The sequence below is a fragment of the Hemitrygon akajei genome, chromosome 32 (assembly GCF_048418815.1).
Source record: "Hemitrygon akajei chromosome 32, sHemAka1.3, whole genome shotgun sequence".
Lineage (NCBI taxonomy): Eukaryota > Metazoa > Chordata > Chondrichthyes > Myliobatiformes > Dasyatidae > Hemitrygon > Hemitrygon akajei.
The window spans coordinates 7,951,998-7,964,664 of record NC_133155.1 but is presented as its reverse complement, the minus strand read 5'-3'; the positions used below and the strand labels follow the sequence as shown (position 1 = coordinate 7,964,664).

General features: G+C 40.7%; 1 protein-coding gene across 1 annotated transcript in view; it reads right to left on the bottom strand.

Annotated features, from left to right (window-relative positions):
- Positions 1-2,987: 2,987 nt before the first annotated feature.
- pdia6 (protein disulfide isomerase family A, member 6) overlaps positions 2,988-12,667 on the bottom strand; it is a 28,489-nt gene continuing 18,809 nt past the window's right edge. Inside the window, exons 11-13 of the mRNA XM_073034384.1 lie at positions 6,259-6,417; positions 5,727-5,823; positions 2,988-4,875 (exon numbers count right to left, since the gene is read on the bottom strand). Coding sequence (XP_072890485.1) covers positions 4,807-4,875; positions 5,727-5,823; positions 6,259-6,417 — 325 coding nt within the window. The 3' untranslated portion in view covers positions 2,988-4,806. The remainder of the gene's footprint in view (positions 4,876-5,726; positions 5,824-6,258; positions 6,418-12,667) is intronic.

Genomic DNA, 12,667 nt, shown 5'->3' with positions numbered 1-12,667 from the left:
ACATGGCTGTACAGAGAGTAAAGGAGGGGGCTTAGGACACAGCCCTGAGGGGCACCTATGTTGAGGGTCAGAAGGGCCAAAGAAAGTATAATTATCAAAATACTAAAACAATGAAGTAGAGCTTAAAATTCTAAAGCAGATAATGATGAGGAGAGTGGAGAAATATTGCACTTAATCAGAATGTATTCATAAACGGAAACTCCACAAATGACAATCTTACATATTGAGAATTATATGACTGCCAATGTGATCAGATCTATCCAATCCCCCTGTGGATAGAGTGTTGGCAAAGAATGTTCTTTGCATGTTTTTCCTCCTTATTTCAGGACAAAATTTCAGTTAATGTAAGCTGCAGTCTAATGTCTTGATTTACCAATAGGAAGAAGTCCCTGTAAGAATTAATACTTATTATAAGTATTAGGAAAAAGCCCCTGAAAGTATTCCCATTTTGTAAGGATTCCCTGTAAATATTAATACTTATCCCCAATATGTATATTGGACAAAAAACCCAACCACATTAAAGAATTATTAGCCCTCCTCCTAAACACAAGATCAAATCCTACAAATTAAAGACATTAAGTTAAAGTGAGGCACACTTTATAGCTGAAGTTCATAATAGAATATCAAAACATTAAATATAACATGTAGAATCAGTCTAAAACAGGAATGAAAGCAAAATGGATAGTATCAATTAAAGGAACCCTGCAAACACCCTACTATCTTTCAGTAATCATTAAAGCTCAATTTTTTTTATTAAAGTTCATATATGCCGAGTACATATACAGAACGTAAAGTACATGTAAGTTCAAGTTTATTAAAAGGACTAAAACAATCTGAAAGAGACAGGGTACATAGCTAAGCTTCGGAGTACATTTGGATTGGAGAGGATGCTGTCACCATGGTAAGAAACTAGAGTGATATTGGATGCAATTAAATTGGCAAGAAACACTTAAGGGGCTGGCAGTGCTTAAAGCATAAAAATCACACAGCATGAAGTCATACATTGCAGAGGCTGATCTCAACCTATGTACCCAAACCTTTGAAAGTGGCAAGGTAACTGCTTTAAAAATGGACTCTTTGGCTTTAATATAACTATAAATCTTCAGATGTCTTCCTTGTACAACAGCCGGTGGTGTGACGCATTTAAAACGTGTCAATGATTATGTGTCATTATTTGTGAAGATGTGAACTTCGGCGAATGCCAATCTATTAGCTAACATGCATACCCTTTTGTTTCAGCTCCATGAGTATTAGCAAAAATATGCCAATTCCAAATCTTTAGCATGCCACAAAGATTCTCCATTATTAAGAAGTGTACTGTGCATTTGTCACAATTAGATTCTAATGAATATAGAAAAACTTAAAATGTTCTATTCTTGAAAACTAAATCAAAATCCATCATTTTAACCATCAGTTTTGCGCCACCACATTCAATTTGCAATTTCAGATTTTTTATGAAATCCAGTATTGTGTACAAGATGGTGCTAATTATAAAAGGCACCAATGTGTGCAGAAGATCCCACATTAGGACTAAAGATTGTGTGTTGGTAATTATTTCTTCTTCAATAATTAAATGGACGTCATCTGTGTTGATTGTGCAACTATGTAACAGATTAAGAGCAAATAAAAATAATTTAACTATAACAAGAGGACAGTTAGTATGTTATGTTTCTATTTTCTTCCAAGAGGACTGCAACCTTGTTGTAGGGTTTGGAGGCTTGAATGCCTCAGTGACCCAGAGAGCTATGCTGGCTGGAGTCAGGGCCTTGTGTTTTGGCCCTTAGTAGGGTCACCCATGCCAAACAGGTCAAAGGGTAGAGGCCAGACCTAGCGTGGTCCACTGGTCCTCCAGGTTCAGCTCAGGGCTAACAACCCTGACTAGTCAAACAAAAATTGTTACGGAAACAGCAATGAAGAATCCTATGTGACAGTATGGACAGAGATGGGGAGGCTGTCATAAGAAGCAGTCAGTAAATATTACTTTAAAATTGGTAGTTTCTAATCGATTAGGACTTGGGAGTTTTGTGCCGCAGGTGAGAATGCTGTCGGAGGTTCGTGGGAACTCAATGCAGTGTGAATCTTTAATTTAGTGCTTGTACTTCCCCAGGAAACAAAAGGGCAGATGGTGTCACACCAATGCAGTAAAAGCTACTGTTCTACTGGTAGAAAAGAGCCCAGTCATTGGGGTCAATAATATTACTTAAGAGCTTTATGCTTACATTAATTGCCATAATTGGAAGCAGTTCCATTTCCCACATTCAATTTGGAATTTCAAATTTTTTTATGACATCCAGTATTGCATACAAAGTAGTGCTGGTTGTAAAAGGCACCAATGTGTGCACGTTAGGGCTAAAGATCATGTGTTGGTAATAATTTCTTCTTAAAGGATATTTAGATGTTGTCTCTTGATTGTGCAACTGTCAGATTAAGAGCAACTAAAAATAATTACATTTTAACAGGAAAATGTTATTTCTATAACAATTACAAAATTTACAGATGGCCAAAGCAAAAAAAAAGATTTGTTGGAGATCAAAAGTTCATACTTTTGCAAAAGGCCAATGACGGCAAGGTTTCCAAAAACTCAACTGATTGACAAGGCAGCCTTGACTTGAGGAACTTGTCCATTTATCAGTATTTTTATATCATAAACTTGCCCAGTATGTGTATCCAACATAAACACAACAGGTTCGGCAGATGCTGGGAAATCTTCAGCAACACATATGGCGCTGGATGAACTCAGCAAATCAGACAGCATCTACGGAGGGGAATAGACAATGTTTCAGGCCAATACCCTTCACCAGGATATTGTTTTGGGCTCAGTCCTGATGAAGGGTTTTGGCTTGAAACATCAGCTCTTTATTCCACTCTCCATAGATGCTGCCTGATTTTGTCGAGTTCCTCCAGCATTTTGTGTTAATATATAGTACTGTATTAAATGAACTGAGAAGCAATTTTTTTTTAAACAAAATAGAACAAAGTAGTCTAGCTAAAGAAAATAATTACTTTATTAAGAGGAAATAGCTGAAGCCTACAATTCTTTCCCCACCAGGAAGCATCAATGTTAATAATACATCTGGTTTTAGTTTACATGCAATTTAAAGAAATGTAAATTTTCAAGTGAATACAATTGTTTCAGAAAAGATGTTTTTGAAACTAACAGAATTGTTCAAAGATATCTGCATCCAATTGTTATTGTAAGCTGTAGATTCCTCTTCTTTTAAGGTCTTGATTGTCAGTAACACCAATGTCAATCTCAACACCATCTCCATAAGGCAAGCGCATCCTTATTATATAAGTGTGCTACTGAGTTAATTATCTACTGCCATCATTTGCAATTTTTGGACAGTTGAAAGCTGCAGGTTAGAAATGGGGCTTCTGCTCCAGTACCCATGTGAAATGAGACACAATGTAAAAAAATTAATTATATTCATTGTATTGTGTTGAATGTTAAAGGTCTAAATCTCCCATGATTATCCTTAAAATTAGGAACCTATTGTAGCATTTAAATTGATTAGCCCCAAGTAACCTGCAATGCAGTTTGTACTTTTGCAAAAACTGCAGACATCGGTAATGTCTAATGAGGCAAGGCAGACCACAGGTCCATAAACTCGAGTTCAGTCACTATCTTGAACGGTTCAAGTTTGCATGTTCTCCCCATGACTGTGGGTCTGTGTCAGATACTAACAGTTTTATCACAAAGGTGAGCTGGTACGTTAACTGGCTTTTACAAATCTCCAAGTATAAATGAGTGACAAAGAATCTAAAGGGAGTTGAAGGACAGAGAGAACAAATTACAGGGATAAGGAGAAGGATGAGGGCCTATTAGTAGCCTCCTGTTTCATATTAAGCAGACACATTTCAAAGACAGGTATTATTTTGGTCTTTATCTTGGGAACTTGTAGTAAACAATTTATGCACATTAACCTTTCTTTAACGCAGATCAATACAAAAAAAGTTTTAAGTTTTAACTGAATCAAGGTCAGTCTTCTCTCAATGCCACACACAGACGCTCACCTAACACCATGAAGTGTTATTTCTCAAAATCAAAACAGAAAATAGATTTCCATAATTAATTTTGAAAACTATGAAAGTTAGTGCTAGTTAATGACAAATATTCCACAAATTCAATGACTGGATATCAAAGCAAATCCTGTGGCAATTATTCTGGACATGGATTAAAATTACTTGTAGTTTAGCAAGAGGACCAAATGTATCAGGAACAAAGCAAGTCGTCTTAGCGTGTTCCAAAGGAGATACGAACCTCTAGAATGCAGCATTAATAAAAACTAAATAACCATACTTCCATTACTACCAAACCTGTTTCAAAGAGCTGAAACATAGATTTATTTTGTGAATTCCATCCTAAACAAAATGTATCATCAATGCAAAATTCCAAAGTTCCAGATGCTTACTCCCAATTAATGGCTAAATCACCAAGATCTTACTTGTCCTGTGTAGGACAGATCACTTTCTTTGGAACAAGAACTGTTCAAATACATGCAGGGATGTCAAAAATACATTATGCAGATTTGCACCACATCCCACCCACTAGAAGAGACTTGAGAAACCATTTAAATAGTGAAATGTAACAATGTACAGTAAATGGCAACCTGTCTGATCTATTAAATCAGTTTATGTAAAAATTTGAAACATAACATTCAATTTTTTTTTAGAAAAATCCAGTGAAACTTATTTACAGGTTACAGTAGAAATACATCAAGCCAGAAAGATGAAATAAGGCTTTGGTGCAGACAGATGATCAGTCCAATGCTTCAGATAAAGGGTACTGTCTGCCATGCCATTAGTTCACAGCTCATCCTTGTCAAACTCGTCAAGATCTACATCACTTAAATCAATGTCTTCTTCGACTGGCAACTGTGGAAGATTAAATGCATTCTTAGGGTTTGAGATTACTTCAGATTCCATTTCTTCCAATTTTTCAATAAAAGTCATAACTCTTTAACACCAGTTCCAAAGGACCCTTCCAAACCGTGCCTAGGCAAATCATTCTTGTACAACTGAAGAATAACAAGCCATTTAACTTTGTCCCAAAAAACATTGCATCTCCTACTTGTGCACTTTTCAGCATTCAGGAACTTCAATGAACTTTTACTCAACACATATGAAAGTTTGGGGGGGGGGGGGGGAGAGAAGTTAAGTTTGCTTCCTACAAGGACAACATGTAATATGCACTCACAATTTTAAACCCATGGACTAGAAAGAGAATTAAATACTCCATTATCTAAGATCGCTCCTTATTCAAGATATTAATGGAGAATTGAAACTTTTTAAATCTACTTTGCTCACAAACAATGCAATAATCCCAATAAACCAGTCGGATCCCTTCTCACTGCACTCACCACCCCACTACCCCCGCAAGGTGAAATCATGACTGCTATGCCATCATATTCTCATACAAATTCCATTTGAAAAACACAGGATCTTTGATGGAATATGTCATTATCCCAGAGGGAAAGATGGGAAAACAAAATCTCAGCTGGGGAGGAAACACTGGGTTAAAAAGACTATCTACAGTTTAATGCTGTCTTATAAAACTTTGTTTTGCAATGGTACACAAAGATTTTTCGCTCTTCTGTGTTATTTGTTTGAAAAGCACTCAAAGCCCCTTACTCGTGTGCAGCATGTGCTTTTAAACCTGTAAACATAAGAGCACAAGTAATTAAACAAACTTTCATCGAAAGCAATTTGCCAAGTTATCAACTTACCTGACCATCTTTACCATCCCAGGGATCTACATTGTAAATTTTGGGGAATGCAGCTCCTTTGACAAGAGAGGTTGAACCTCTCCCGACTGACAACTCCCTGTTGAAAAAGGAAAGGTTGAAACAGATGCTGTTTGATTTAAAAAATAATACTAAAAAAAAGTATTTTAAGAATGATCAGATTTAGAGCTTTAGAGAATTATCCAAGAACTAGCACATATTAGGTAATACTTCCCTACCAACATGGATTATTCAGGAAAATCACAAGAAATACAATTCCAATATTTAAATACGAAAATAATGAACATTTCTGAAGGAATTTTGATTTGGAAGGGAAGGGGGTTTGTATCAGCATCCGCTTTGTACAAAATGTGACAGAAATCTGGCACAAGTGCAAGTGATCACCCTTTATCAAAGCCTTCCTGCTTAGACTGGCAAATTAATAGTTAAAACCTTATGTAAACCTTAGCTCAGGTCAACACACACACGGAATTTCTTGACTTTCATTATGGTTTTAGCCATTATAAACATTTACCTCAAAAACTCATTGATGCCCTGTTCACTAAAGGAGCCTTTCAGCAGAGCGTATTTCATTTTTCTGGCATTAATCGCAGCCATAGCTGGGTAACCAAATCCACCGATACCCAAAGAATCTTCAAGCTCTGCCTGCGCACCTGCTTCAGTCCATAGCCAACTGAATAAAAACAGGAATTTAATTACAAAAAAATCATTATAGTATTCCAAGTGTTCAGCGTAACAATTCATATAGCTTTGTCACATGTACATCAAAACATTTTTAAAATGTTTTATTAATTGAGATACAGCATGGAATAGGCTTTCCAGCCCTTCAAGCAAAGCCACCCAGCAATCCCCAATTTAACCCTAGTGTAATGACGGGACAATTTACAGTGACCAAGTAACCTACCAACCGGGTTGCCTTCTGCCTGTGGGAGGAAGCTGCAGCACCCAATGGAAACATACAAACACCTTAAAGGCAACATCAGGAACTGTACTGTAAAGCAGTGCGCTAACTATTATTCTACCCTGCCGCCAGTGAAGTGCATCGTTTGCATCAACAACAGTGCGAATATGATCTGAGGCCAGCCTGCCAAGTGTCATCATGCTTCTGGGACCAACATTGCAAGCCACAACACACCAACCCTCCCTAGTGCGTACATATTTGAAATGTGGAAGGAAATCAGAACACCCAGAGGAAACTGAAGTGGGGACGGGGAGCTTGTGTGACAGTGGTGGGCACTGAACCCTTATCACTGCATTATGTTACCATGCCAACCTACACAATACCAATGCATTCATTATCTAGATAGTATTGGAGTATAAAAGTTGCATTGTTTGCTGTGTAACCAAAACTATGTAGTCAGCTTTGAACTTGCTATTTGCTATGCATGTATCCAATTTAGTAGGAGAATGAAATCTTAAGAATGTAGAAGACAATGGTGTGTTAATGAGAGGTAGCTAAGAGATGTAGATTAGAACATGATTAAGTTAAGGGTAGAAACAATAGTGGCTGATGTACTTGTGATACGCAACTGTAGACCGATTGGATATGCTAATGCAACTAAACCAGGAGATTGCTATAAAAAATGCTATGTACAAGGATCGGTGGGCAATCAGCAACTAGCTCAATGACTGTCTCAGCTTTGATTTGCAAATTAAAGTTTAATACTTCTTGAAGAATCTTCTGTGTCTCCTGGTCATTTGGGGGGCACGAGAAACCACGACAAAATTGGCGACCACAGCAGGACCGGAAAGAGACCCGCGGAAAGGAAATGGCAGATTGGGGATCCTTCCCAGTCCTCCAGGGACCCCCACAAGGCTAACAGAATTAAGGGTGCACCCAAACAAAAGGTAAGCGCTTTTTGCGACAATTTGGACTAAGAATTCTGTTGGTTTTGGGGAGGTCTTGGACTCTCAGAAGTGTGGAACTACTGCCGAAGGGTCTCTCCGGTCCAAAGAATCTGGCAGAATTGGGGGTTAACAGGAGGCTCAAAGGATTGATCAAGAACACTGCAATGAGGGTAAGTACAGATAAGTTAATAAGAAGTTAAGTGAAGAAAAATTCCACGTGGTGTTGGTAAGTCCCTGTGGATACCGCTTGTATAAAACGAAGGTCTGAATGGGCAGGGAAAGGAAAATAGAGAAAATCCTCGTTGATACCGCCTTAAGAGGTAAGGGTCTGAATAGACGAGGTGCAAAGAGAAAAGTTCTGTGGATAACGCTCTGAATAGAGGTCTGTATGGGCAGAACAGAATAGGAAACAAGGACAGTCCAATATATAGTTTAAAGCGCTGGTAGGTAGATGATAGAATTAGAGTAAATAATATTATCCAGTAAACAAACTGTGAATCTCTGAAATACCTTAAAAAGAGAGAACAACATGACAGGTAAAGGAACGGCAGTAGAGATTCTGAGCAAAAAAATCCCGGTAAATAAATATGAGATCACAAAAACTTCAGAAAAATGGGAAAAGAGAACCAAAAACCTGGTCACAAAATGGCCAAGAGAAGGAACGTTTGATGTAAGCTTGTGCGAAGAAATGGAGGCACTAATTAAAAATTACAAACCAAAAGATAAATCTAAGAGGGCAAAAAAGAGAACGAGAAATGGAAGTGCTAAAACTCTTCAGAACGGAGGGAGAAAGGCTGAGGACAGGTAGAATATTGATTACAAGCGAGGAAGACACTAAGGTGCTGGAGAAACAGCCTGTTAGAGAGAGGAAGGTACAGTGCGAAGCTGGCTTCAGCTCCGTACCCGGATGTGAAAGAAACAGTAAAGCCCCCTCCCTATAATGAGGAAGGAACCCCTAAGCAGTGCCCCCTGCTGACGGGAACAGTAAACATGCAGGGAGAAGTACAAGTTTGGGATAATGAGGAGGAAAAAAGACAGTACGAGAAGGAAAAAGCGGCGATATGGAAGGAAATACGGGCAGAAAGGATAAAGGTGGAACAGGCAAAGAGAGAAATGAAAGAAGAGATTGAAGGGATGAAATACTTGAGAGAGGAAAAGGAGTATCGGTTATACCATAGAAATAAACAGACTAGAAAAGAAAGTGGCTCATCAGGGCAGGAAGAGATGAGGCATTCAAGAGGAAGTGGAAAAAAGATAGGAGATGAGAGTCTTGGAGAAACACAAGAGAGAAGGGAATCAAGCACGAGTAAGGATCATGAGGAGTCCCTGCCACAGGTGTACAGACACGGACAGGAAGAAAGAGAAGAAGAGGTAGGAGGCAGAAGCCTAGAAGAGCAGAAGGAGGCGGTAGGGAAGCGACTTGCGGAAGTAGAGAGAGAGCTAGATAAGTTACTGAGAGGGGATTGCCAGAGATGCGAAAAATACTCCAGGGGCCAACCAAGTATTGAATCAGGACAGAAAGGAAGGACTCCACAGGAAGTCTGAAGGAAGAAGAGGACCCCGGAGAAATTTGTGTGGGAGGCAGTAAAGACATACCCTGAGACAGATGGGGAGTCAGGCAAGGAGGAGAGCCAGGGCAGGTGGGGAGGAGGAGGAAGAATGATGCCATTGTTAGTTAAAGGATCAGGACAAGTGCAGTATATTCCTTGGGGATCCCAGGACCTAGAAGGGCTGAAAAACACTCTGCCCAATCTACATGAAGGAGCAGGGAAATGGATTAGAGCCTTTGAAGAAGAAACGGCGAGACAATTATTGGCTATGGGAGATTTGAAGGCACTATTGATAAGGTTGATAGGAACCTCCAAATTTAACAAACTAATGGAAATGGCTGGCATAGTAAACTCGAACGACCCAAGAACTGATGGAGACGGGTTTGACAGAGTGAGGCAGAGGGTATGGCAGGCCCTCAGGAAGCTTTATCCACCCAAAGTGGACCCCAAAGCCTTAAAGGGGGATCCACTGGGAGACTGGAGACTGAGCAAGAGGTGGAAAATAGCTTATTTATCACCACATTGTTCCGACATAGCATTTTGGATGCAATGCCTCCGCAAGTAAAATCCAAACTGGAGGAAGTGGTTGGGCTGACGTCAATGACCCCACAAGAATTTTGAGACCACGTAGTCTATGCGGTTGAGAAGTACCGGAAAGATAAACGAAGGTTGGCTGAGCAGCAGGAAGAGGTGCAAAGAAAGTTAATACAAATGCAGCTTGAAGAACTCAAAAAGGAAAAAGAGAAAAGCAAAAAGATGCTGCCAGCAACCACCGGTCCGAGTACAGCCATCGAACTGGATGAAGCACCGCTATATGGAGGAACCGATCATACTGTAACAAAAGGGCCGGAAAACCCCATGCCAATAATCAACGTCTTTGGAGGAGCATTCACACAAATGCCCTATCAGGAACAGACTAAATTCAAACAGCCCAGACAGGACTGGAAGTCCCAAGGAGGAGGACAGAGGAGCTATGGGCAGAGGGGACCAGTGAGGAAACAGGGGAAAAGAGGGGTAGAGAGATTGTGCTGAGGATGTAATCAGCCAGGTCACATGAGAAGAGATTGTCCGTTTACACCATGGCCTGTCACACACCAGCAGGAACCGATAAGAAGGGAACTAAAGTTTAGCCAAGGACCAGCCCCCACAGGCCCAAGCGGACCTGTGAACCCCTATGCGAGGTATTAGGGGTGCCCCGAGAACGCGAGTGGGAAGGGACATTACCCAATGATAACAAGGGAGGCAGATGAGGAACCCATTGTTCAGGTTATGTTAGAAGGGCAACTGACACCAATGATGATAGATACTGGAGCCACGTACACTTGTGCACAGCCACAGTATGCCCTTCACCTTCCCATGTCAGGAAAGTTTATTAAGACGGTAGGGTTCTCAGGGAAAACACCACAGTGCACGGCTCCAGTGCAGTTCAGAATGGGAAATAAAGGAATTGTTTTGCCGGTGCTAGTATCTAAAGGAACTCCGATTAATTTGTTAGGCAAAGATGCCTTATTGAAACTGGAGTTAAAATTAGAATGCACCAGAAATGGGCTGAGTGTGGAAAGAGCAGGGGCTCAATTGATAGTGCGAGAAGACAAGAAGGCTAATGTCTTTTGGATAGGAGACATCGCAGATCAGATTCAGGAAACCTGGGAAAAATGGAAAAAGGGCGTGCAGGCTATATTACCCAGGGCTGTAATGCCCAAATCTGAGCTACATTATCCAGTGATTTTTGACGAGACTCAGAACAGGGAGTTAGAGGAGAGATGGCACCTGGAGGCATGTACCCAACAGCACCTGGAAGGGGAGGCTGTAATAATTGGAAAGCAAGGGGCAGCTTTACAAGTTAAGTGGAACACCTTTTTAGAAAAATGGTACAGGATACCGGAGGCTGCGCCCCACGTAACATTGTTGGTAAACAAGGGATATCAGTCTAAAGACTTAGGACCCTTAGTTAAGAGTGCTGAAACCGTAACAGTGTGGAGGAAAATCATGCCAGAGGTGTGGCTATCAGAAGACAACAATTGCATTAAAATAATGGTAAGTGTAGATATGGTAGGGACAGTGAGAGAGGTCGAAATAACTCCCCAACCACACGTGCCATTGCTGGGAAAGGAAAGAGGCCAGCAGAAAGATAGGTTAGATGAGTTGCCATCTAATCTGTGGTCACAGCATGACACGGACGTAGGGAAAATAAAAACAGCTAGTCCAATGGAAATAAGGCTGAAAAGGGGAGCAATTCCACCCAGGAGACCACAATACCCTCTAAGACCAGAAGCAGAAGAGGGAATAGCATCGACAGTGCAGGGGTTGCTTGAAATAGGAGTGCTTAAAAGAACAAACAGTCCATGCAGTACCCCGTTGCTGCCAGTCTTAAAAGCAGATAAATCTAAGTGGAGATTGGTGCATGATTTGCGAGCGGTAAATGATGTGGTAGAGGACTGGCCAGCGGTAGTCCCCAACCCACACACACTTTTGACTAATGTTCCACCAGAAGCAAGTTACTTTTCAGTGATTGATTTGTGTTTGGCTTTCTTCAGCATCCCTCTAGCCAACCAGTGTCAGTATCTGTTTGCATTTACTTACAGAGGTGCTCAGTATACCTATACCAGAATGCCGCAAGGGTTTAAACATTCACCACATGTTTTTAATCAGGTGTTGAAGGCTGACCTAGAGGGCATACCATTGGAAAGTACATTGTTACAGTATGTGGATGACCTGTTGATTTGCTCCCACAGTAAGGAACAGTGTGAGCAGGACACTATAACTCTGTTAGAGAATGCAATTTTGCACGCAGCAAGTGGAATACTTAGGCAGGGTAATATCCAAGGGAGTGAAGACGATAGCATCAGATCAGATTGAGGCAATAACTAAGGCCCCAAAACCCCAGACTGTAGGGCAGATGATGACGTTTTTGGGAATGGCAGGGTACAGCTCAGATTGGATAGGAGAATATGCTGAGATTGTGGTACCTTTGAGAAAGATAATGAAAGAAGCAGGACGTACAAATTTGAGGAACGGCTTACAGTGGAATGAAGAGGCGGAGATAGCTTTCAATACTATTAAGCAGGAATTGCAGTCAGCACCAGCATTAGCTTTGCCTGACTACGAGAAGGTTTTTCATTTGTATGTATCCAACCGACAGGAGGGTTATGTCACAGCGGTTCTAACACGAGGCAGGCACAGGAAAAGCAAAGCAGCCGATAGCATACTACAGTACGAGACTAGATGAGGTAGCTCAGGGGTATCCACCCTGTTATCAGGGATTGGCGGCGCTGTACTATGCATATGAAAAGGCATCATCTGTAACCCTGGGCTATCCTGTGACTCTGTACATACACCACAAAGTAGCAGAATTGCTGGAAAGAGGGAAATTTGTGCTGACGCCAGCCAGGATAGCAGCGTATCAGATGCTATTGACATTTCCAGACATAACTATACAGAGATGCACTACCAGTAATATAGCCGATTTTGTCCCTTTGGGCTATGAAGGAGAACCCCATGATTGTGTAGGGAAGACAATGGCAT